At 48.0% G+C, this 24,729-nt stretch overlaps 3 protein-coding genes and 1 long non-coding RNA gene across 7 annotated transcripts in view; 2 read left to right on the top strand and 2 right to left on the bottom strand.

Annotated features, from left to right (window-relative positions):
- Nucleotides 1-1,435, bottom strand: part of PHF2 (PHD finger protein 2) — a 91,239-nt gene extending 89,804 nt beyond the window's left edge. Inside the window, exon 1 of the mRNA XM_074330235.2 lies at nt 1,303-1,435. Within this exon, the coding sequence (XP_074186336.2) occupies nt 1,303-1,400 (98 nt within the window). The 5' untranslated portion in view covers nt 1,401-1,435. The remainder of the gene's footprint in view (nt 1-1,302) is intronic.
- Nucleotides 1,399-11,796, top strand: LOC109434749 (uncharacterized). Of its 3 annotated transcripts, none has more exons than XR_016019479.1 (3): nt 1,399-1,857; nt 7,684-7,826; nt 10,162-10,297. XR_016019479.1 is itself a non-coding variant. In XM_088793566.1 (2 exons), exons 1-2 carry the CDS (start codon nt 1,399-1,401, stop codon nt 10,573-10,575), a joined length of 873 nt encoding a protein of 290 aa, XP_088649692.1. In that variant the 3' UTR covers nt 10,576-11,796. The 3 variants fall into 3 exon arrangements, 1 of the variants encoding a protein (XP_088649692.1); XR_016019478.1 differs by lacking the exon at nt 10,162-10,297 and adding an exon at nt 7,945-8,090; XM_088793566.1 differs by lacking the exon at nt 7,684-7,826 and having other exon boundaries at nt 10,162-11,796.
- Nucleotides 7,954-9,898, top strand: LOC148755048 (uncharacterized). Its single transcript, XR_016019480.1, has 2 exons — nt 7,954-8,089; nt 9,755-9,898. It is a non-coding gene; the product is annotated as an uncharacterized LOC148755048 (long non-coding RNA).
- A 1,439-nt stretch (nt 11,797-13,235) lies between the features above and the next one.
- Nucleotides 13,236-24,729, bottom strand: part of LOC109434748 (constitutive coactivator of PPAR-gamma-like protein 1) — a 101,431-nt gene continuing 89,937 nt past the window's right edge. The window contains exons 14-18 of one of the 2 annotated variants that reach the window (XM_019711969.3): nt 24,516-24,699; nt 23,821-23,955; nt 21,637-21,778; nt 21,089-21,185; nt 13,236-14,576 (exon numbers count right to left, since the gene is read on the bottom strand). In XM_019711969.3, the coding sequence (XP_019567528.1) occupies nt 14,265-14,576; nt 21,089-21,185; nt 21,637-21,778; nt 23,821-23,955; nt 24,516-24,699 (870 nt within the window). In that variant the 3' untranslated portion in view covers nt 13,236-14,264. Of the gene's footprint in view, nt 14,577-21,088; nt 21,186-21,636; nt 21,779-23,817; nt 23,956-24,515; nt 24,700-24,729 lie in introns of both variants that reach the window. The other variant, XM_019711967.3, reaches the window with a different exon arrangement.

Here is a 24,729-nt window from a genome sequence, read left to right as displayed (position 1 = left end):
TGGAACTGAGGAGCCGCAAGGGATCAGATGGCAGCTCTCACCCTTGGTCCGGCCATGAACTCTGAGAGGGTGCCAATGGTGGGTGTGCGTAAGGGCACCGTTCTGGTCTGAGCCCAGTGTTCACAGCCCAGGCTCCGGTTCTGGGGGGGTCTCTGCCGCCCTGGGCACCCACAGGAAGGTAGCCTGGCAGGCCAAGAGATTTCAGTCCCTGTCCCACAGAGTCCCACCCCCTCCGCACTGGGGTCCTATCACAGGGACTCAGGCCTGGCGCTGACCAGCCTGAGCAGGCCCTGTCACATCTGGCTGCCTGGCTCCCCACATGGGAACTGGCAGAACTAGACACCACAGCGGATGTTTAAACACCGTCCCACAGTTAAAACCAGCAGAAGGTTCTCCTCTCTGGGGATCAGGGACCACCCACAACCACACACACCTCTCTTGCCCCGAGCCCTGTTCCTGGCGGCCTCAGAGGGCATACAGCCCGGCCCAGCCCCTGGTAGTCCAGCGGAGGCCCAAACACATGAGAACCTGTTGGAGCAGTTTGGGCAGCAGTGTCGCCTCCTCTTCCTCCTCCTCCATTTACTTCTGGGTGGGAAGGGACCTCGGCTTTTGAAAAGTAGGCGCAGGGCCAGGTCATGGCCATGGGCAAGGGGCCAAGCTTCACCTCCCCCACCCCATCTTGCTCAAAGAGCATAAGGTCAAGTCAAAACCCGGGTGTCCCTGTCTGGAGCAAAGAGGGGAAAGGAGAAACATGCCTACCAGGGAGGAGGCGGCAAAACCACAACACCCCCACCCGCACAGACACCATTCTGTCACCCACTCCCGCCCGGGGACCCGCAGGCCGCTGGGTCCAGGGGCCCGCGGGGCCGGACAGGGGTCCCGCACGCGCGGACGAGGCCCGGGAGCTCCGGCCGCGGCGCAGGGTGGGCGCGCCGGCCGCCCCCTCCTCGGGCCGGCGTCCGCCCATCCCCGCCAGCGTCCGAGCCCGCCGCTCGCGCCTCCCCGGGCCGCGCGGGGAAAGTTCCTGCAACTTCGCGGGGGAGGCGGCGGCCGGCCTGGGCCTCAGAGCCAGCCTGCGCCCCGCGGTCAGGCGCCAGGCCGCCGGCGCCCCAACTCTCCGCCCCGCCCGCCCGGCCCCCGGGCCCGCTTTGTGCGCGGCGGCGAGGGGCGCCCGCAGGCCTGGCCCCCGCCCCGGGCACAAAAGGGCGCGCGGCCGGCGGCCAGCGGGGCCGGGCCTGCGGGGCGCACGGGCCGGGCCGAGCTGGGGGCCGGGGCCGCGGCCGGGGGTCGGACTGCGCTCACCTGCCGTGGAACCAGTCCTTGCAGGCATCGCACTCGATCATGAAGCGGGTAACGTCGTAGGGCAGCCGGCAGACGCAGTAAACCGGCACCGTCGCCATGTTCGCGCCGCCCGCCCGCCCGCCGCCCGCGCTGCGCTCCGGGTCGGGCCGGGCGGGCCGGGCCGGGCGGGGGCCGGGCGGGCCGGGGCCGGGGACGGGCCGGGGGCGCACGACAGCCCGCGCGCACCCGCGGCGCGTCCACACAAAGCGGGGCGCGCGCAGGCCGCGGGGAGCCGCCCGCCGGCCCGGGGGCGCAGGGCGCGAGTGTGCGCGGGGCCGGCGCGCGGGACACAAAAGGGAATGGACGCGCGGGGGCGGCGGGCGGGCGGGGAGCCGCGGCCCCACCGAAGGGACCCCCGGCCGCCGAGCGGCCTCTACGTCAGCGCCCCGGGTGGCGCCGCCTCCGCCCGCGGCCTGGCCGCCGCTCCCGCCGCGGGAAGGCGGGCCGGGGACAGCGGGGAAGGCGGGCCGGCGACCTGCTGGGGAGAAGATGGGCCGGGGACCTGCAGGGGTGAAGGTGGGCCTGGGGACCCTTCCGGGTGAGAAGGTGGATCTGGGACCTCTCGTCGGGGTGGGGGGAGAAGGTGGTTCAGGGACTCTTCTTGGGGAGAAGGTGGGCTAGGGGACCCGCCAGAATAGAAAATGGGCCGGGGAAGCAGGGAGGGGGAGACGGGAGACTCGGGAGACCCCCTGCGGGAGAAGATGGACCAGGGTATGGTGGGGGTCGAACATGGGGAGGGACCTACAGGGAGGGCAGGTGAAGGGCCCAACGGGGTGGGGAGGTGGGGGTAAGGAGAGATGGGGGTACAGAAGACGCCTGGGTGCGAGGTGAGACTCCGTAGGATGCCCTTTCTCATTCAGAAGGCTGAACGACACTACTTGGGTCTAACTTTGTTCTGACCCAGCAGCAGGGGTTCCTCAGATCTCTTTCTTTCTGCTCCCTTCCCTTCTGCCTCCCCCCCTCTTTCCTGGCTGGGGACACCCCACTGTCCCTTACACTACCCCTGGACTTCGCTGATGCTGAGTCCCAGAGGAGGACAGAATGCAGGGTGCCCAGTGCACTAGCACAGGTCAGCTCTATAAAGAGAGAACGGTTATCTGGAATTGAGCTGCCTGGAAACCCTGGTCAGAGTCCCATGCCTGGGTGATCTAGGGGGCAGGAAGGACAGCAGGCCTCAAGCCTCTTGTCCGTGTCCCAGATTGTTGAGCCCCTCTGGTAGCTGGGGGGTTGGGAGTGGGATGCTGGAGGTACTGTAGCACTGCTCTTGGCCGGGCAGCCTTTGCCCTGAAGTGGTCCTGCCTCACGTGGCTGGTCAGGATCTTTGGCGTGTACGGGCCTGCCACTCAGCTGGCAGAGATCTTTTCTCAAAGTGTCCTATAGCAGGCCCTCCCTGCCCCTCCCAGCTGCTGTGTACTGTGCCCCCATGCTCATCTCAGGGAGATGGAGAAGAGTGGGCTCCTAAATTGGAATAAGGAGCCTGTCTCTGTATATGCTCTCTCTCTGTGCCATCTTGGCCACTGCAAGCTCAGAATTTCAGACTTGGGGCAGAAAGTCGTGCAGACCACCTCACAGTGGCATCTTTGACAGGCCTTCAGCTGAGCCAGCAGGGCTTGCAGGCAGCTCAGTTGAAATCTTCATGCCTAACTGAGTGGAAATCTGCCCCCACATAGCAGCCATCCTTCCCCACAGCCTCAGCAGTGCCCAGGGCAGTGCCTTCACTGGGAGGGACAAGCATGAGGAACATGAGTGGAGAAAAGAAACTGGAGAAGAGAGGAGGGGAAAGAGGGCTAAGCTCCCTCCCCCACTCTTTCATACCTTGGTGAGCTACTCAAGGTCTGGCGCTAAGGCCTACCTACCTGAATTCAGCTGTCACCCTCCCCTCTGGAGTGCTTCCTACTGGTGACGGCTTGTATGGCTCCGAGAAGGGAGTAACTATTAAGTATTGTCTACCACTGACACCCTGGTGTGAATCCGGGCAGATAAACAGTGCTCAGCCTGCAGGTCCGAGCGTGCAAGGAGGCCCAGAAAGCCGAAAAGGGCACTGTTGTTACCTTCTCCTCTAGCAGCACTGAAGCACTCAGACCAGCAGTGTCCACATCCATCCATGTGTGGTCCACTGAAGCCAGAAACTTCTGGAGGCCCCTGTGGTGCAGGGGAAGCCACCCTGACTGTGAGCAGGCTCATCTCTGACACATTTCCTTGTTTGCACATAGTGATACTACCCAGTATTTATCAAATGCTTATGAGGTACAGGGCACTGTGCTTAGTTCTTCCCAGACATGGACCAGCACTCACCCAGCTGCTTATCATATCCCCTGGGGAGTGATGATTACATGTAACACCTTAGGTGTTATTGACGCCACTTTAGAGATATGTATATAGATAGGTGTCACAGACAGGTATGACTGGTGCCATTTCCAGGAGTGAAAACTGAGGCTCAAAGCAGTTAACTGCCTCATGAAGGAAATCAGCGGCCTGGTGGGACAGGGGAATAAGCCAGGAACCCAGACTAAATCCAGAGCCAGAGCCTGTGCTGTACCCCTTGATCACCCTCCCCCGCCCACCCCAGGATGCCCTGAGCACACAAAATGTCCTGGGAGCCTGTCACCCCACCCCACCCCCAGTCATTCACTGCTGGCCTCGGGGACTCTGCCAGCATCTGGAAGTGTTCACTGAGACTTTCCCACTCCATTCAGAGCTCTTCTTGGCTGCCGGCTGACTATGGACTAAAATAAGTCTCAGCACGGATCCCAAACTCTTCCTCTCTTTGGCTTCTCGCTATGACTTACCCGTTCACTCCCATCGAAAAGCATTCCCTATCTCCATGTCCTCCCTTTCTCTCATTCATTTACTTAAGCATATACTGAGCACCTGCTGTGTGCCGAGCAGTGCTGTACCCACTCTGTAGCCCCTGTCGGGCACTGAGCAGTCCCAAGTCTTGTGGAGCTTGTACTGCAGTAAAGGGAGATAGTGACACTTATGCAAGAGTTTGTGGACTGGGTGCCACAGTGCCCTGAGGAACCCAGCTCAGGATGGGGGCTGGGCAGAGGTGACCTGGGAGCAGAGCCCTGGGCAAGGGCACACAGACAGGGGAAGGAGAGCAAAAGGGAACTTCCTCAGAAGGACCCAGAAAGGAGGGGCCAGTGGCCTTAGAGGTCCAGGCGTCCTCTCTGGCCACAGGTGTACCTGGAACTCTGCTGCCTCGAGCTTGGTGGCCTCTCCATGTGGTCTGCCTTTGCCTCAATACCTGCCCACCAAATCCCCCCCATTCCCCTTGGTGCAGCATCCAGCAGTCTGAGCAGCAAGACCTCACCACCCACTCCAAGTGGCTTGGCCTGCTGCAGGGGGTGAGGCTCCCAAGCGGCTTGGCCCCATTCTGCCCTTCACCCTCATGCTCCCAGGGAGCACCACTCTAGCACTGTGCACCCAGCTGTGACCATCCCAGGCCAAGACCTGTTATTTACCTTGTTATCCAATGGAAAACAGCATGTTCCAGTGTGTGTTTATTCAGTCACTCACTCAACAAGGTGCACTGAATGATAGTCCAGGGTTTTTAAAATTGTGGTAACATACACATCATAAAATTTACCATTTTAACCATTTTTAAGTGTATGGCTCTGTGGCATTAAGTACATTCACATTGTTGTGCAGCCATTACCAGTATCCATCTCCACATCTTCCCAAACTGAAATTGTCCCCATTATGCACTAACTCCCCGTTACCTCCTCTCCCTGGCCCCTGCAAAACTGCCATTCTACTCTGTCTTTATGAATTCGACAACTCTAGGTATCATATAAGTGGAATAATATAGTGTTTGTCCTTTTGTGACTGGCTTATTTCATTTAGCTTAATGTCCTCAAGGTCCATCCATGTTGTAGTATGTGTCAGAACTTACTTCCTTTTAAAAGCTGAATAATACTCCACTATATGTGCATATCATGTTTGGTTATCCATTCACTGTTGATGGACACTTGGGTTGTTTCCACCTTTTGGCTAGAGTGAATTATTCTGCTATGAGCATGGGTGTACAAATATCTGTTCAAGTCCTTGCTTCACTTCTTTTGTGTGTGTGTGTGTATACCCAGAAGTGGAATTGCTGAATCATATGATAACTCGATTTTTAACTTTTTGACGAAGCACACATAGCAGCTGCACCTTTTTACATTCCCACTAGCAGTGCACAGGGGTTCCCATTTCTCCACATTCTCATCAACACTTATTATTTCCTCATTTTGGGATTTTTTTACGTGTGTTTGTTTTTTAATTATAGCCATTCTAATGTGTGTGAAGTAGTATCTCATTGTTTTTACTTTGTTTATTTTGTTTATTTATTTATTGGTTCTACAGAAACTCCTTGATAATTGTGGTTTTGATTTACATTTTTCTAAGGATTAGTGATGTTGAGCATCTTTTCATGTGCATATTGGCCATCTGTGTATCTTCTTTTCTTCCTTCCCCTTATGTTTTCTTCGAGAATTTTATAGTTTCAGTTCTTAAGTTTAGGTCTTTGATCCATTTTGAATTAATATTTGTATATGGTGTGAGTTAAGGGTCCAACTTCTTTCTTTTGCATGTGGATATACAGTTTTCCCAGCACCATTTGCTGAAAACTATCCTTTCCCCCATTGAATGATCATGACACTCTTATCAAAAGTCATTTGACCATGTGGGCAAGGGTTTATTCCTGGGCTTTCTATTGTATTTCATTCTTCTGTATGTCTGTTCTTCTGCCAGTACCACTGTTTTGATCACAGTAGCTTTTTAATAAGTTTCGAAATCAGGAGTTTTGAGTCCGCCAGCTTCGTTCTTTTTCAAGATTGTTCTAGCTTACAAATCCATATGAATTTGAGGATTGGCTTCTCCATTTCTGCAAAAGGGGCTATTGGAATTTTGGCAGGCATTGCACTGGATCTGGTACATAGCTTTGGGTAGTATTGACGTTTTAACAATATTGTTTTCTGATCCGTGAACATGGGATGTCTCTCCATGTATTGTGTCTTCTTTAATTGCTTTCAGCAATGTTTTGTAGTTTTCAGTGTACCAGTCTTTAATCTCATTGGTTAAATTTATTCCTAGGTATTTTAGTTTTTGATGGTATTGTTAATGGAATTGTGTTCCTAGTTTCCTTTTTGGATTATTTATTCTTAGTGTGTGGAAACAAAATTGATTACTATGTGTTGATACAGTATCCTACATCTTTGCTCAATTTGTTTATTAGTTCTAGCAACTTTTTTGTGGAATCTTTACAGTTCTAAATCTTGCTGATTTTTACATGATATAAGATCATGTCACCTATGAATAGAGATAATTTTTATTTTCTAACTTGAATACCTTTTATATCTTTTTCTTGCCAATTGCTCTGGCTAGAACTTCTATGTTGGTAGAAGTGGGGCGTCTTTCTCTTGTTCCTTATCTTAAGGGAGAAGTTTTTAAGTCTTTCACCATTATGATGTTTGCTTAGGGCTTTTCATATATGGCCTTTACTATGCTGAAAAAGTTCTTTTTCTACTCTTATTTAGTTGAGTAGTTTTACAATGAAAAGATGTTGAATTTTGTCAAGTGATTTTTCTTCATCAATTAAGATGATTATATTCTCTCCCCCTTCATTCTGTATATTACATTGATTGATTTTTATTGACTTAAAAGATGTTAAACCAGCCTTGCATTCCAGGGACAAAGCCCATTTGGTCATGGCATACAATCCTTTTAATACGCTGTTGAATTTGGTTTCCTAATATATTGTTGAGGATTTTGCATCAATGTTCATAATGGATAGTATTTTGCAGTTTTCTTTTCTTGTAGAGTCTTTGTCTGGCTTTTGTATCGGTAATGCTGGCTTCATAGAAAGGGTTAGGAAGTCTCCCCTCCTCTTCAATTTTTGGAAAGAGTTTAAAAAGGATTGGTGTTAACTTTTCTTTAAATGTGTGGTAGAATTCACCAGTGAAGCCATCTGGTCCTGGGCTTTTCTTTATTGGGCATTGTTATTATTATTATTGCTGCTGCTGCTTCAATTTCCTTAGTAGTTGTAGGTCTATTGAGATATTCTATGTCTTCATGATTCAGTTTTGGCAGGTTGTGTGTTTCTAGGAATTTGTCCATTTCATCTAGATTATCCAATGTGTTTGTGACAACTAGTGCAGGTTTTACAGCAGTGAACAAGGCAGACACTTTCCTACCTCCAAGGAGCTCATATGTCAGAGTAGCAGACAGACAACCAGTAACTCTTGGGGGTGGGGGGGTGGGGGGTGGGGGGGTGGGGGGTGGGGGGGTGGGGGGGTGGGGGGTGGGGGAGATATAAGAAAGGAGATACTAATTCAATGCTGGATGTGTGCTTTGTAACAGATGAATCCATCTGGTGAATGCAAAGACCGTTCTAAGAGCGGGCCCTTCTCGGGGTACCTGGACCAAGCTGGTCTGACCCAGAACTGATTGAAATGAACAGTGACCTATGGGAACTTTGGGAGCCTTCTGAATTTTTCTGTTAGGTACGAAAGTGTGCCCTTTCTTGTTGACTATCTCTAGGATGGTAGTGTTATGTGGAAGCACTGAGTTTGTAGACAAAATCCCCTCAGCCAGATGACCATGTAATTTACTATCCGAAAGGGTGCTGTTAATAAAACACCAGAACGGGCTATTCTGGGCAAACTGGGACCAGGATGACCCTTCCACAGCCCAACTGGGGTCAGTCAGATCTGCAGAGATGAACATGCACAAATCCCAGGAGTGGGCACAGTGTGATGAAGTCTGGGTAAGTCTGCCGAGCGTGTCTCCAGCTGTTTGCTTCATGAGCTATTGGTGCCTGCTTGGGCACAGCAGGCCACGGCTGTTCCAGCCACATGCCCTGAAGTGGCTCCAGCTCTGCCTGGGTAATTCCCACCTACCTCCAGGTCATTCCTCAGAGACTCCCTAACGCCTCCCTCTACCTCCACCCATAGGAAGTTCCCCATTGCCTCCCCATTTTCCTTCATAAAACATAGAAATTACCATTGCGGTTGCATTTTCACCTGGATTTATTTTCTCTTGTGTGCATTTTCACCTGACTGTCCCTTTCCTGCTTGGGTAAAGTGCCACTACATGGGGAGGTCTCTGTTTTGCTCACTGCTGTCTCCTCAGCAGCGAGCACAGTGCCAGTCCCAGTAGACCCTCCATGAAGTGACCAACAGGTGGACAAAGGGGCCAATGGAGAGCCAGGAATCCCTCTATGTAGGAGAGACCTGAGATCTTTCTTTCCAGATGCATGGGTTTGGGAGTACTCGGTCAAATACCAGGTGAGGAGCAAAACTTCGGTTTGAAATCAGCCTCTACCTGTTGGAGAGACAGGGCCACAGTTCTTGCTACCCAGGCAGGTTTATTTGAAATGGGACTGTCACCTTCCTAACATAATTACAACTGCAACAATCCTTTCTAAATAAGGTCCCCTTCTGAGGGACTGGAGTCAGGACTCCAACATCTGAATTTGGGGGGACACAGTCCAGCCTCTAGAACAGGGTGAGGTACCTAGTGCAGAGCCTGGTTTGGTCTGTCTAAAGGTCTGTGCGTCACCTGTGGCCCAGGCTGTGTGAGGGAAGCTAACAGGATGAGGGAAGCCCTGCATTCCCACAGCCTGGGGCCCATGTGGGGGAAGTGAAGGTGTCTCCAAGCAAAGTGGCCGCTGCAAGGTTCACTCTACCAAGTGGGGAGTAAGGAGTAAAGGGTGGGGGGAAGTAAGTTAGGCATTCTCAGAAGAGGGTAGAATAAGACCACTGGAAGAGAGCCGCTCCTGAGAATACCCACATCGGGAAAGGACTGGCGCCCTCCCTTTGTCCTTGCAGATGATGCTATAGATGAGGGGACTGACAGATAAATGAATTATCTCTTAAAATTCTTGCTTTGGCCTGGGTTTTTAGAATCATAAAAAAGCCAGGACATTAGAAGTTCCCTGTCGACTGGAAAATGGAGAAACTGAGGGCACAGTAAACTTAAGAAGGAAAATTTACTCTCACTGGCAATCAAAGCACATGGAAACCAGAAACCATTTTCCCATCAGCCTGGCAAAGGGAGAAGTGGAATGCGGTCAGTTCTGAGGACCTAGACCCCCTTCGTTGGCCTCCAACCTCTCTGGGTTCCTTCTGCAGAAATGCTAATCACCTGCAGAGCGTGTATGCCTCCCCTTCTGTCACCACCTGGAGACCACTCACAAACTCCAAAGGGCCACCAGCACGCCCTGAACCCTCACCCTGCAATGGTGGCTTCTCTCCATCCACTGCTTCCTGCCTGGGCCCGAGCCAACCCCTCTGCAGAGAGACCACTGTCCTTGTCACCCCTGCTCCCAAAGGCCCTTCCTGCTACACGCCCCATCACCTCATTTTATTTTCATCCTGTGAAATAATCTTACTTGTACCCATGTATACCTCTCACCCCCTCACTCCCAAAGAGTAAAGGTCATGAAGGAAGAGCCCTTGCCATCCTCTGCACGGGACCTGACACCGACCATGCATCAGTACTGGGGGTGCCTGGAGTAAAGCCATGGCCAGCCACACCTGGAGCTACGGGGCTGCGGTAAAATATGGAATGGTAGGGAGAAACAGCCAAAAATGATGCCAGGTGGGGAAACTAATGTTACAAAATATGTACGGAGGGCTAATTTTCTGCAAAGAAAACCAAAACCAGCTGCATATTGCATAGGAAAAGGAAAGATAAAGAGCAGATATTAACAGGTGTCTTCGGATGAAAGAATTTCTGGTGATTTTTCCTTTTTGTTTATATTTTTAAGTTATTACAATAAACATTACTTTTGAAACGAGAAAAAGAATCAATAAAAGCTTTTTTTTTTTTTTAAAGGAAGAAAAGAAACGGGCAACTCCAGGTCAGAATTCGGACCAAGCCCTAGCCGGCCCCGCACAGCCGCTGGCCCCTCGCCTGTCTCAGGATGTGGTCCTGGTGATGTGGGCGGGACGGCCAGTGTGCCCCCAGCCAGGCGTGGTGCCCTCGGCTTCCCGCCCAGTCTCTATTTCCCTCCCTCCCCTGTCGGGACCCATGGGCTGTTCTCCAAGCGATGGACCTGCCCAGAGAAAGCGAAGGCTGTGCGGGATCGCGGCAGGGGCGGCACTGCTGGCCTCGGGAGCAGTGCCCGGCACTGGGAGTAGGGCTCGCCACGGAGGAGCCTGCGGTGGACACCGTACTGACGAGGTGACATCCAACCGGCCCGCTGGGCTGTGGTTCTGTGGACGGAGCCGGGTCCCCCGCCTCCCATAGCGGGGCTGTGGACACCAAGCGGTGTGAGCGCAGGGGTTTCAAACCCGCGCCCCAGAGCGGTGGCGGGGCCAGCACCGCTGACCGGACTGGTCACGGAGGAGCGGCGTGAGACAGGCGTCCTCACCACCTCCACCTGTCAGCACCACCCCGGAGCCGCAGCGGGGCAGGCGCACCGCACTTCAGGTCCGCGCGCAGAGCCGGGCTGTGGGCACGCGCTGCCCAAGAAGGGCGGTATGCCGGTCGTGCGGGGTCTTCTACGGCCGGGTTCTGGGAATCATGACTTCAGCGCTGACCGTGCGGGAAAAGCCCCGGCCGCCGCCACTTTCCCTCCCCTAGGACCTTGTCGGCACTCTGCGTGCGGAATTCAGCTCCGGGAGCCTGCGGTGAGGACGCGCCATCGCCTCCGGCGGCCTGGCCGGGGAAGCAGCGCGGGAAGCGCAGGACCGCGGGCATCCAGGAAGGTGCGCGCGCAACGCCAGCTCGAAACGGAGAGCTGAGCACGGAAAGCAGAGCAGATTGGAGCCGCCCTGCCCCGCCCTGCGCACAGGCCCTGCCCCATCTACGCAAGGCCCCGCGCAAAGGCCCGCCCTCCCAACGCGAGGCCCCGCTCCAACCCTACGCAAGGCTCCGCCCCACCCCACGCAAGACCCCGTTCCCCGGGGCACCGGCCGGAAGCGCGCTGTGTCCCCTCCCCCGCGTGCCCCACTGACTGCGTAGCTGGCGGAGCAGGAGGCGGCCTTCCTTCCCCTCCGGGTCCCGCCAGCGCCCCAGCCCGCCCGGGTTCCGTGCAGTAGGCGCCGAGCGCGCGCTCTGTCCCTGCAGCAGTGACGCCACGGCCACACTGCCAACAGCGACCTAACACGGATTCCCTCAGGGCCAGCTCTCGGGGGCCAAGCCGAGGGAACGGGACAGCCGAAAGATAGGGCTCCGCAGCTTTGAGTGTGGAACCGAGTCCAACAGCACGGGCTTGGAGCTGTCTACCGCTTTTTAGCCCTGTCACCTTAGCCAGGGTTAAAAAACAAAAACAAAAAAAAGCCTCTGGTGGTGACTGGAGTGTCGTTTTGATAGGATTACTGTGAGGATTAAATGAGCTAAAACACCCAGAATAGTGTTCCTAAAGTAGCACTTCCTATTTTAGCACCATTATTGAGGTTGTTAGAACACGAGAGATTTATAATAGATGCTCAGAAAACAAGAACCAATAAAAAAAAGTATTCAGTGGCTACCGTCTCCCTGTCCTGTACTAAGCACTGAGAACTCACTGATGTAGAAACATATGGGAAAATGGGGAAGAAGACATAAATCTGACATGCACAGTAACTCCAAATGATTTATGTGGATACTCAAGCATAACTCCCCACTCCTATAGCGTGGGCAGTGCAGAGTGACTCTCCAAAGAGCAGATGGAAAGGGGTGGAGGCAGTTTTACAATGCAAAAAATTGACCAACAGTGTAACTCAGCGAGATGATCCAAGTCAATCAACTGTGCTAAGTCGTGTTAACAGTATGTACGGCAGTTAACTCATGAGAAAAACGGACCTATCCCAATTATGGGCACATTCAACAAAATACCTTATTAGCACTCCTCAAAACTGTCACAAAGTTATCAAAAACAAGGAAAGTGACAAACTGTCACAGCCAAGAAGAGCCTGAGGAGACATGACAACTAAATGTAATGTGGTGGATCCCAGAACAAAAAGGGATATTAGGTAAAAACTAAACAAAATTCTGAATAAATGGATTTGGTTAACAAAGAAAGCAGTTTAATAAAGATCAAATTTATTTCTTCTTCGGGCTTTTTTAGAAAAACAAATGTCTATTTTCAAGCCTGCTCTATCAAAGAGAATGATAGAGCAGAAAATCAAAATCATTTTGATTTTTTTGTAACTGTAACTCAGACAGCAGCATCATTTTCATATTAACTATTTATGTATGTTCCTTTAGAGTTGAAAACCTGGAATTACTTGCAAAGGACAAAATAGTTCTAAATCTTGTTTATTTGACCAAGCTCTTCAGAAGCCATTTCAATTTGAATTATACCTCAGTAAAATTTGTTTTTACAAGGAATTTAAAAGCCACACCATACTTTATACTAAAAGAATAAAGATTTTTATTAAGCATTGTAAGTTGCATTCAATAGCCTTCAATACACCACACCACAACCCATCTACAATCAGTCAAACCCAACAGCAGTTCATTCTTGCACAATCCATGAGTTAGGGCAAAACTCCCTTCAACTTACAGTAAGATCCTACTCAGGTCTTGCGGGCAGGGATTGGGGAATTACATCTCGTTTCTGATCACTAATGTGTGATGAAGAGCATCAGGAGAATTATATGAAAACGAATAAGAAGTGATTCTGATTTCAAAGTACGTTGTTTGGAAACATTAACAAAAACATCAAAATGATATAAGTATACCTGCTTCTACTAAATTCTTGATGGGAAAGTTCTCAAGAACAAGCAATTTGTTTCCTGCTACAGAAGGGGGGTTGTTTTTTTTGTTTTTTTGTTTTTTAAAGATCAAAGGGATTTTTTTTTTTGTTTTTCACAGAATTTCATATTTTGCTAATATGAAGGCATAAAACAGCAACAAAGAACAATAATGCATACAGCAGTGAATACACCAGGGTAATGTTGATATTCGAAACAGCTAGATAATTTTTGGGGGGTTTTAGAATAAATGCAACAGAGGTCAATAATCACAAAATTTTAAGGTTAGAGCAAGATCAGTCAATGACTAAACAGAGTTAACATCTTTTATAGGACTATTACTGATTATTAGCATTTTTGTTTTGCAAATGGGCACATACTGGTAAGAATGGAAGAAAGGACAATAACATGCATAATATTAACTACACACTTTAAAAATTATGAACCATGCAGAAGTTTAGCTCAAGTAGTAGCACTAATGGTCTACATCCGATTCAAAACCACATAGTTCATTGATCACAGATGCATGGTATTAAGTCACGAAAAGTTTCAGAACACATTGTGTTGATTTTGAAAGGTCATTTGCATCTTCTATGATTTCAACTTTATCTCCATTTAACTTGCTTGTAAAGTATGTATGATGTACTGTATATTGAAAATCAGCAGAACGGCAATATTACTCTATAATTTTTTAGTTTTGATAGTTGCACTTTTTCTTTTAACACAAAAGAACCACATCAACAGTGATGAAATTTAAGTAAGAAAGAAAAAACTGTGGTTGTGCCTTATTTCTTTCATAATCATAAAATCAAAGCCTTAAACAAAGCTTTCTTGTGAACAGTAATGCAAAATCAAAGATAATGGCATACATATGGTGCCAAATGCTAAAAATGATATTTTAAGCTATATATACTTAAAGACTGCCAAAATTTGTTTTCTTTATAGTTCAAGAAACACAACTATAGGCTTTTGTCATAACCAGTTTAAACTTTGTGTACTTCATTTTAAGTGTGGGAGTCAAATGCTCTTCATTTTCTTTCTCTCTTTTTGTTTTATTGTAGCATTTTGACTACAACTGGTTAAAACTAAAAATGTGTTGTTTAAATCTCTGGTATCAAAGAGGGATCCGAATTTCCAAAGTCCTCATTTTTCTCTTACGGAAAGGAAAAAATGTACATAACTGTAGGCTCTCTTTCTCTCCAGATATTCCTAAATCCTTACCCTTCCAGCATCCTTCACCCTCTATAAAAAATAAGTTTATTCTTCTTGCTTTAAGACAGCCGCCCCCAGAGCATCAGCTCCACGGCAAGCACTGTCTGTGCTTAGTGCATTTAAGTGAGGATTTGTATTGCACATCTTAGAGTCATTGTTCAAGGCACTTTCCGAGTGGCTGGGGGCCCTGGCGTCGCCTGCACTCCCGTTCATCTGGGAAGCCGGCTTCTCCTCAGCCACTGCTCCATTTTCAGCCAGGGACCCGTCTGAAGACAGGGCAGAGGACTTGGATTCCCCGGATCTTGACTTCAGTTCTTTGGCCACTTCTTCCGCTGAAGCAGCATAAGGAGGCTTGCCCTGTTTAAAAAGAAGGACGACAAGCCGTAAGGCAGCTTTCGATAAACAGCAGGAGAGAGAGGTGCTAACTGAGGCCTGATGACACTTGCTGCAGATTCAAGAACAGAACACAGTGCACGGCCGTGTCCCTCTCTACTCTACACATTCTATTAGATACACTCTCTATACTGTGACACATTCTGTCTTTGCTTCCGACTGACCTTCACCTGGCAGAAGCTGCTCCTGTCTCAGCAGCTTCCTCCTGTGGCCCCGTCCCCTGTAGTGAGTGTCCTGATGATGAGGGAGATCCTCACTCGAGGAGCCCTATTTGATGCTTTTGTGTAGCAGCAAGTCATTTCAAGTAACAAATGCCCCTCAATAAATCTGCTCTGAAATGTCAGACGATACCCCTCCCCCGCTGACCAGCAACTGGCACATTTGCCTGTAGCAGGCAGCAGGACACTGGTTCCTATTGGGAAATGGAGAAATGAAGCAAATCAAGTCATCGCTGAGCAACCTCATCAAGAAACAAGTCTGCACTGATAATAGCTACATGTGTTTGTTTATCTCTTCTGAATGGGTCTCCCCCTCCTCCTACCAGATTTAAAAACAATTCTCTGGGGAAAAAAATGAATGTTGAGCCTGAGTGAGCACAGCTCCTGAAAGACAAAGCCTCTCTGTAAGGCACCGTGAAGACACACTGAGATCTTTCGGTTGCTTGCACCTCAGACCACGGGTTTCTCGGCCTGGCCCATGACGTTTGGGACCTCAGAATTCTGTCATAGGCCGTCCTCTGCACAGTAGGGTGATTAGCAGCTTCGCTGCCCTCTGCCCAGAGAGGCCCGCAGCACTTGCAGCTCAAGCTGGGACAATCAACTATATCTCCAAACAAATCCAGTGTCCCCTAGGAGTGACATGGCCAGGGATGAGAACCACTGTCAGAGAATGACTGGTTGCTGAAGAAAACCTTAGTGGTCTTCACCTTCAAATGGCCCTTTTCAGATGAGAAAACTGAGGCCCAGAACAGGTAAGCTGCTTATAGATCTTCCAGTTTCACATCATATCCCCTTTCAACACGAGGACGATGCATCGAGTTAGTGCCTTCTAGTCTTTGTTACTGAGATTCGGGGTCTTTGCCTGGTTGAAAACAAAGGCCATCCCCTCAGCCCAAAGTGGGGCTGGAGGTGTACGCCTGTCCCCCCACCCCCCACACACAAACCCGCCTCAGGGACCCTCTCCTACACCAGTGGTGACCATGTTCTCCCTCTGGGGCAATGTCCCACAATATCTTCTCATTTTAGTTTTCAATCCTAGAGCTCAGAAACACTAACGTAAACTTTTCCAGAAGTCTATACTACTGTTTTCTTGGAACCTTGAGATAAATAATATAAAAATATAGGCGGGCCAAGAAGGGGAAAAAAACAACACTGAAGATTTCACGTATGTGATTTCAATCTTCAAAGCCCTTGCTCTCTCAGGAAAAAGTCCACTCACTGGACTAAACAAACACCTCCAGCGGTATTGCCCCGGGGTGACGGAGCGGACTCCCACAGATGCCTGTTGCAGGAACTCAGTCAAGGTGCCTGCGTATTAGGGAACCTGCTCAGTCACTCCAGAGGGATGTGGGGGTGTGTGCAGAGGATGCAAAAGAATGACAAGGAGAGCCAGCTTGTCCCTCTCTCTACAGCTAATTTTCCTGTAAGCCTTGGCCACTGCGCGGTGTCGTTTCCCCCGCCCCCACCACCACCACCAAACGACCACAAGCACAGGGCAGCACTGCCTCCTTTGCACACATCCTCTTAGAAGTGGCCCTACCAGTACGGCAACAACAGAGACAGGAGAGATGGGTCAGAAACTCTCAGGAAGCAAGCTGCCCTTCATTATCTGTCCTTCTTAAGATGCAAGAACACCAATGTCACCTAAAAATGAGCAACATGAAGTACCAAGGTGAAAACCACACGTGACATCATTATAGGAAAACAAGGGGTGGAATGACATCCCTACAGACAATGAAATATGTCGGAAAGGCATGCCCGTAAAAGACCAAGACTGCTTCCTCTGATTTCAAAATGGGCTCTGACAGGACAGAATGTGGGGAGCAGCACAGATCAAACTAAGAAAAGCTAGGAAGTGAGGTGTAAAACTTAAGGAAGACTTCAAAATAAAAAGAAAAGATCACTCCAAAAATGAAGATTAAACTAGGAAAAACACACCAAATAAACATAATACCCAAAGAAGGTGAAAAGGAAGGAAATTTTTAAAATTAGAAGGTAACAAAGAGTAGTGCAAATCAAAACTACAGTTGATTCCACCTTATACCTACTGGGACAGCTAAACTCAAAGACAAATAATAAGTGTCGCTGAGGATGTCGCAATCAGAACCCTCAGACACTGCTGCTGGGGATGGTGCTGCCACTCTGGGAAAGTTTGGTGGCTCCTCAAATAGTTAAATCGAATCACCACACGTGACCCAGGAATTCACTCCTACCTACATATCCAAGAGAACTAAAAACGTGTCCACACAAAAACTTGTACCTAATGACTGCAGTTAACAATCCTTTATTGTGTATCTGAAGGTTGCTAAAAGAGTAGATCTTAAAAAAATTCTCATCACAAAAAGTGTTTTAACTATGTGAGGTGATGGATGTTAGCTAGACAATGTGGTGATCATTTTGCAATATATACAAATGTTGAATCATTACATTGTATACCTGAAATTAATAACATCATGTATATTGATTATATCGCAATAAAATATGGGGGAAAACCAAACTTGTATGTTCATAGCATTATTCACAACAGCCAAAAAATAAAAATAAAAACCTAAATGTCCATTAACTGATGAATGGACAAAGTATGGGCCATCCATACAATGGAGTATTATGTGGCAATAAAAAGGGATGAAGTGCTGGTACGTGACACACATGCATTTACATGACAGGTACAGACGGTAGGTCCACCAAGACAGAAAGCAGATCTGTGGTTGTCAGGAGTTAAGGGGCAGGCAGTGACTGCTCATGAGTAAGGGGTTTCTTCCCAGTGTGATGAATGCTCTGGATTTAGTGGTAACTACTGCAAGACCTTAAGAATAAACTAAACTGTACACTTCAAACAGGTGAATTGTATAGTATGTGAGTTATATCTCAAAAAAAGAAAGGAAGAGATAAAAAAAGAATCGAGGGTATGACAAACACTGCAGACCCAGAAGGACTAGCACAACAGGGGCACCAGAGATTAAAACAAGAACAGAAATGAAAAACTAGTAATTCAAGAAAATTTTCGGATGAAAAACAAGATCTGAAATTGCTTTTGGAAAGAGCATGTCCTGTAATGAGTAAGCTGGCACACAGCCACCAGCAGCAGGTGCGTCATTAAACTGTGATGGCACAACAAAAACAATTGGGCATTTAAGCCAAAATGGCAAACGACTTCAAAGAGAAAGAATTAGATTATTGTCCGTCTTTGACAGCAAAGCTTATGACAGAAGAAAACAGTTTCATGTACGATACCTGAGGAGCTGTGAATCAATGCTTTCAATTACAGACACACTTTGCTTTATTGCGCTTATAGATGTGGTTTTTCACAAACTGAAGGCAGGACCCTCCACGAGCAAAAGGATTATGCCTTGCTTTATTGCGGCGGTCTGGAACCAAACCTGCAATATCTCTGACATACGCCTCTATTAGGAAAACAACTGTTTTCAAACTGAGTATTCTTTCCATAGACCCCCCCCCTGAGGAATCTACTAAAGAAAGAGCCTCAGAGGGGCAAAGTGGATCTGCGGACACAGGCTGGCAGGGCCTGAGACGTGGAGATGTTTGGAACTGGGAAAGATGAGGCTGAAGGAAGTGCTGTGGGTCACTGCTGGACACTAGACAATGCAAACAGTAACGGCACAGCTATTCTTTTTAAATGCGGGGGGGTGGGGAAGCATGTGCCAATGTTTTACCTGTCCTCAGTGATGGTGCTGGTGGTGGCAGTAGTAGCTGTTCTGAGCCGCCAGTGTGTGCAATGTGGGATGAAGTAAATGACGTGTTATGGGACATTCTAAGGCAGTCATCCCCTGGGTTATTAGGAACCAAGATTCTCAGGATGGAAGAAAGAACATACAGATACAAACAGTAAAGGTTACGTCAAATTTCTTAAGTCCTAAATTGGAATCAAAAGAGTCAATATAAATTCTTGAACTATTTCATTGGGGAAAAAAAGCAGCAACATGCACATATACATATTTACGTGTGTATGCACAGCATATAGTGTGTGTGCACACACCTTCCCCTCTAGTTCGGTCCACAGGAAAGGCCCAGAGGCGGTAACTTTGTATGGAAGAAAGGACATCCAGACGTAGCAAAGATGCCAAATGAAAGCCCTCAGTTTGAATTGGAAACATCAGTGAATTCATGAGGATTCTAGCTTAAATATATATATATATATATATATATATATATATATATATATAAAATATATAAAATATATAAATATATAAAAAATACACACATATATATAAAATAAAAAGCACGTGTGTGTGTGCATGTTCATGTATGAAGAAATGGAGCTGTGTCTGTGTACACAGACCACCAGCAACAGTGACCGACCCCATGGCAGTCAGAGTGCACTGGTGCCCATACTGTGTCCTTGAAAAGCCATTTTCCACTAAAGAAAGCAAGAAACTACGAGAAGTGCAGGTTGCAGGTCTGCTGGGCTGGGTGACACCTTAGACAGGACCCAGGGTCACAGCAAAGGGCCCAGCGGCCGAGGAGGGTCAGCACCACGCTGACCTTGCCTTTCCTGTAAGGGCTGTAATACTCCAGCACTAAATAGAAGGCAATGGGAAGCATCTCTTTGTAAAAATACTCCAATAAATGAAGAAACGATGGGTTGAGAACATATTTGTTCTGCAGTCCCTTGTGATGAATGGGTCTCGTCACCGAGGTACCAATGGGTCCAGCACACAAAACCAAGCACGCAGACACAAAAGCATGCAGCTCCACTCGTCTTGCCACAAGGATGAAACTGAGCACGAGGCAGGACGTGGACCCAGGCACCAGCAAGTAAGAAAGACGTAAAGAGAGCCACAGGGAGAACAGCACTGGGCGTGTGCACTCTGCAGAACCCAGGAGGCTGTTGGGAAATGTCTGGGTTGTCCTTCAACAGATATGGTGAAGGAAAAGGGGAGAGAGACTTCACTACAGAGCACACCAACAGAAAATGAACAAAACTCCACCGTGTCTAGGGACACACACATGAACGATAAAATCACAGACAGGATGAGATGACTGAGAACAGCGTCAGTTCTGGGTCACGGTTATTTTGGGTGGAGGAAGGAGGAGGGGGGCACTGGAGTGAGGACCTCTGCGTATGGCTGCTGATGATATTTATCCATCATCACATGGCTATCTGCCTTATAACTCATTACTATAACTACACACTATTTTGTGCAGTTTCTGGTATACGTTTTATATTAAAATTAAAAGTGTTTACGTAGCGTGGGGACACACATTCCCTACTGCCAACTCAGGAAATGCCCCCATATCCACTAAGGATGACGATAACACACCACGAGGGTCACCTTTATAGGATGGGCTCTGGGCTGGAGCCCCAACAAGGTTGGGGGTCTCCTCCCTCTCCTAAACCTGTTGAGAGGCTAAGAGTGCCTTGGGCTCAAAATGGCATCTCTGTGAAGGCAGAGGAAGGCCAGGGTGGGGGTTCGGGGCAGACTGAACAGAGCCGTCCCCCTTGCTGGATGCTATGCTGCAAAGAGAGGCTGCCTGCGCCCCACGTTCAAGGCAGGGACTGGTCTCTGTAATTGACTGGTTTGATGTATTTCATGAAAACATAAGTCACCAAGATGCTAAGATCACCTAGTAAAGGCAGTTTTATTTTCTCTTGGCAATTACGTTTCCAAATATGGGCTATTATTGTGAGTCACAAGAGTGTACTCCAGCTCATGTTTACGTGGATAGCACTGGAAAAAACTGCACACTTTGATTAAATATCATAGTTCAAGAAATGAGACAATATACTACACTGTTAGGACTGACTGATGTTTTAAAAAGACCATTCTCAAGGGGAAATTCATTCCTGAATTTCCAAAGCAGAAGCAAGCTCCAGTTCTTTCCTGAAGACAGGCACGTGACTTGTTTCCTCCTGGGCTGATCATTCCAGGCAGGAGTTAGTCAAGATGGTCAAGAAGGAGAAACAGACATTACTGTCCCAGCACTGAAAGTCACAATTTTATTTTTAAATCCTAAGTGCTATTTACCTAGATAATGTTTTATAATATAAACACCATTACCAGGCCTGGATTCCTCTCAGTAAATTTCTACGAGCGGCTTTGAGCATTAGCACAGACCTTATGGAAATGATGTGAGCTGAGTGACTTGCAGATGGTGAGTGCCAAATGCCACGATCATGCTAGCTGCCCCACAGAAACATCCCAACATCCACCCTGTCTGGACACCAGCACTGGAACAATAGCCCGGAAGACAAGGCACTCGGTAACAAACCAGCACCAGTAGTATGCATGTTATTACCTGAATCGCACCCTGGTTTTTGTAACCTCTGCCATAGTACCTTCCACCTCTTCCAAATGTTCTGATCACCGGGGTGGAAATAACTCCTCTTGGACGTCTGAATAAATAAGAGGACAAAAGCAGAGAGAGTTGAAATCTGTCACACAGCATTTAAACATTTAAAATAATATCAAATGGGTTTAAAAGTACCTAATCTAATGCTATAGGAAGCACTGAGCTTATTTATTAATTCATGGTCATACCACATACTTATTCCAAGCTATCAATCTTATAGTTTTGGTCTATATCCAGTGCACGCAATTTGAGAAACAATACCCTTCAAAAATGCTGTTTTAAATATTAAAAAATGGTTGAGTAATGTGTGGATAACTATTTAATCATGTTTTAAACAATTACATAATACTATATATAATGTAATCCTATGAAAGCACTTAAAGAGTATTAAAGAAGAGTGTCTTTAATGATATAAAAACGTTTCTAGTAAACTCATAACTAAAAAAAGCAAGCGGCTGTTTTTTATTTATACATTTTCATTGTTCAGCACTTACCCTCTTGCTGGTCCTCCAACAGAAACAACCTGTAGGGGGAAAGGCCCACGGCCTCCGCGGCCCCGTCTGCTCCCAGCCCAGTGGCCAACCACAGTGCCGGCTATTTCCAGCTTCCCTCCCTGAGAAGGTATAGGTTGGATTCCTACATGAAAAACAGACAAAAGGAAAATTCTTTACCATCCTTGGATTAAGAAGAATAGCAAAGAGAAACAGGTAAGCATTTTCTTTCAATTGTGCTTTATATTTCATATGAAGCCTTTTCTCTTGCTTGTGAAAACTTCTTTTTTATCACGGGGAGTATCTATGTGCACGTTTGATTTTAACATTTTTAACTATTGTTAAATATACACCTGAAAGTAAGACAAATGTGCTGGCTTCTCAATGAACCCATGAAAACTGAAACAGGTTACAACTACAACATGTGCAAGATCGAAATGCATCCTTCAAGTACTGTCCTCGGGGCATATGGCATTACTTCCAAGTTTACTACATTAACCAACATTATGGAAATTAATCAGTAAACCTAGCCTGTTATTTCTTACTGTATTGTTAAATTAGAATTCCCTTATGCCGGGTCACAAATTCATTGTATTCACTAACTTCTATTAATTACCTGTAGCCTGCATAGTCTAAAGTTTTTCTGACTTACTTAAGAAAATTCGTAAATAATTAACTGATAATAAAAAAAACTTCTGATAAAAACAAAACAAAACTGAACCTCAAGCATCTTATTTTCAAGAGGATGGAATGGGTTACCATAAACTCTCCATCGTCTAGGTGTTAGCCATGGTGCTCTAGCAGCCAGACAGTGCTGTCCAGCAAAATCTATGGCAAGCCTTACATTTTCTAGAAGCCACATTACAAAAGTACAAAGAAACATATGAAATAAGTTTTAATAATAACGATTTTAATGCAATATATCCAAAATAACAGTATTTGAACATGTAATAAATCTAAAAAATTGTGAGACATTTTGAATTTTTTCTTCCATATTAAGTCTTTAAAATCTAAGTATTTTGCACTTAGGACACAGCTCAGGTTGGACAAGTCAGTTTAAATGCTCAAAAGTCACATGTGACCAGTGCAGATCTGAGTTCCAAGCACATATGGAAGTTAGGAAGCAGCTTCCTCATGTCATTTCACCCTAAGAACACCCCCCCCACCCCCCCACCCCCCGTGTTTTATCCTGGCTGTAGGCTAGCATGAGTTTCCAGACCCGGGCTGCAAGGAGCTGAAGCCGACTGTGAAGCAGAGAGCACGCGTCAGTGTGCGCTGCATGATGCAGGAACAGGAAGAAAAGCACCCAGGGAAGGAGGAAAGGGGCATGCAAGTCCAGTGGGGAGGAGAGAAACACTCCTGCGGCCAGAGGGGGCTGCATTTGTCTTTGAGAGTCTCACGGCTACACAGATTTCTCTCACAAGCCTCTGTAAGCACCCAAGTAACTAAGCTGGAAAAACGTTCCTGGTCAAGAGAGAAAGCCTTGCTTATGCTTAAACTTATTTAAAAATGTTATCTGAATAACCCTGTCATGTAGACTGGATGGCCAGGTTTAGATCTACAGTCCCAAAATGGAAGATGTGTAACAAAGCCACAAGTCACAGGCTTTAAATTACAGCAAAATCACAAAACATTACTTCGAAACTAAACATTAAGACTTTTCTCCCTTGCAAGCCTAACACAAACGAGAAGAGAAATAATGGGAATTTAAAACTAACTTATTTATATATCAACTATCAGATGTTTCTTTTAAAAAATTTTCTATATGGTAAGTTTTTATGCCAGGAATTCTACTGTGGCCTTAGAATCTTCTATACATGCAGAACCCTCTTTACCAAGAGGGGGCCTCTGGGGAATCAGGTAGGAAAGACACATCAGTGGGTATTCCTGGGCAGCCTGTGCAACGCAGGAGTGATGGTTAGTTAGGGAGCCGCGTGCACAGAAAGGCTGTATATGGACAGGTAATGGCCTTGCTGGAAGGCAGAGATGGGTCCCAGCAAAGCTGCTGCAGAGACCTCAGGGCAGACAGGGGCTGGGAGAGGAACAGAAACAAATGCCAGGCGGGGGCGCATGGAAAGGAAGTGGTGCTGGCGTCGGGACAGTAGAGGAGGAAGGAAGAGGAGCCAGAAGAGCGGGGAAGCTGCTGGCGGGCAGAAGCTCGAGGAGGAGGCTCGGCATAATTACCACCCTGCGACTTGCTAGTCCTGCTGCCGTCAGTGCCTGAGAAGGCTCCACAGTGTCCTGCTGCCGTCGCCACGCGGAAGGCACGGTAAGCGCCTGTTGCTACAGTTTCCCCATAGGGGCCTCCAAAGCCACAGACTCCTGTGGGACCCAGGTGGAGAGAGATGGGAGAAACCATGAGGAAATGGGTTCAGGGGAGAGGCCCCGGTGGGCTTCCGGGCAGACCCCCGTCTCCTTCAGCTTTTGTCCTTACACCAGGGAGGGGTCTCCTGCCCCTCTTGTCACCACCGGAACACTGAAATGTCACCTCACCCAATCTTGAAGAAGCCTCCTGCTACCGGGCACTATCATGCGGCCCAGTCACTGGCCAGGAGGTGGCCTTAGTGGAGGAGGGTTCCGCTAACCTCATCAGAGAAAACCTTAAATCATAAGCGTAAGCGGAGTTTTCAGCGATACTGACTCATTTTAAAATCTCATCTCTGCAACAGCTTTTGTAGCTCCCCTTCTCAGAATCTCTTCTGGGATCAAGTGGGATCCTTTTGAACATGAAGAGCTGTTGCTGCAAACTTCCTAACTAAGCCTGATAGTTAATTACAAGGTCTCAAAACAGCAAGATGTGGCCCACTTAGAAGGCCAGCAAGGTGTGTGGGGCAGTCTTCCCACACCAGCAAGGGTCTACCTATAGTGGTGGACACACTCACCTGCAAAGCCCCGCCCTCGGCCCTGAGCCGGGGGCACAGGCCCAAAGTGCCTTGGGTACACAGAGGCAGGGTAGAAAGGCAGCGCCGAGGGTGGCGGGAAGGGGAGCGGGAGGCTCTGCCGGGAGAAGTTCAGCCCTTCCAGGATGCTCTGCCGCATCTTTTCTACCTTGGCAGCTTGCTCGGCCTGCAAGTAAAGCACTGACATGTGAAAACA

The sequence above is a fragment of the Rhinolophus sinicus genome, chromosome 16 (genome assembly GCF_057876585.1).
Source record: "Rhinolophus sinicus isolate RSI-liver-muscle chromosome 16, RSI-T2T, whole genome shotgun sequence".
In the NCBI taxonomy this organism is placed as follows: Eukaryota; Metazoa; Chordata; class Mammalia; order Chiroptera; family Rhinolophidae; genus Rhinolophus; species Rhinolophus sinicus.
This window is presented reverse-complemented; position numbering and strand designations above follow the sequence as displayed.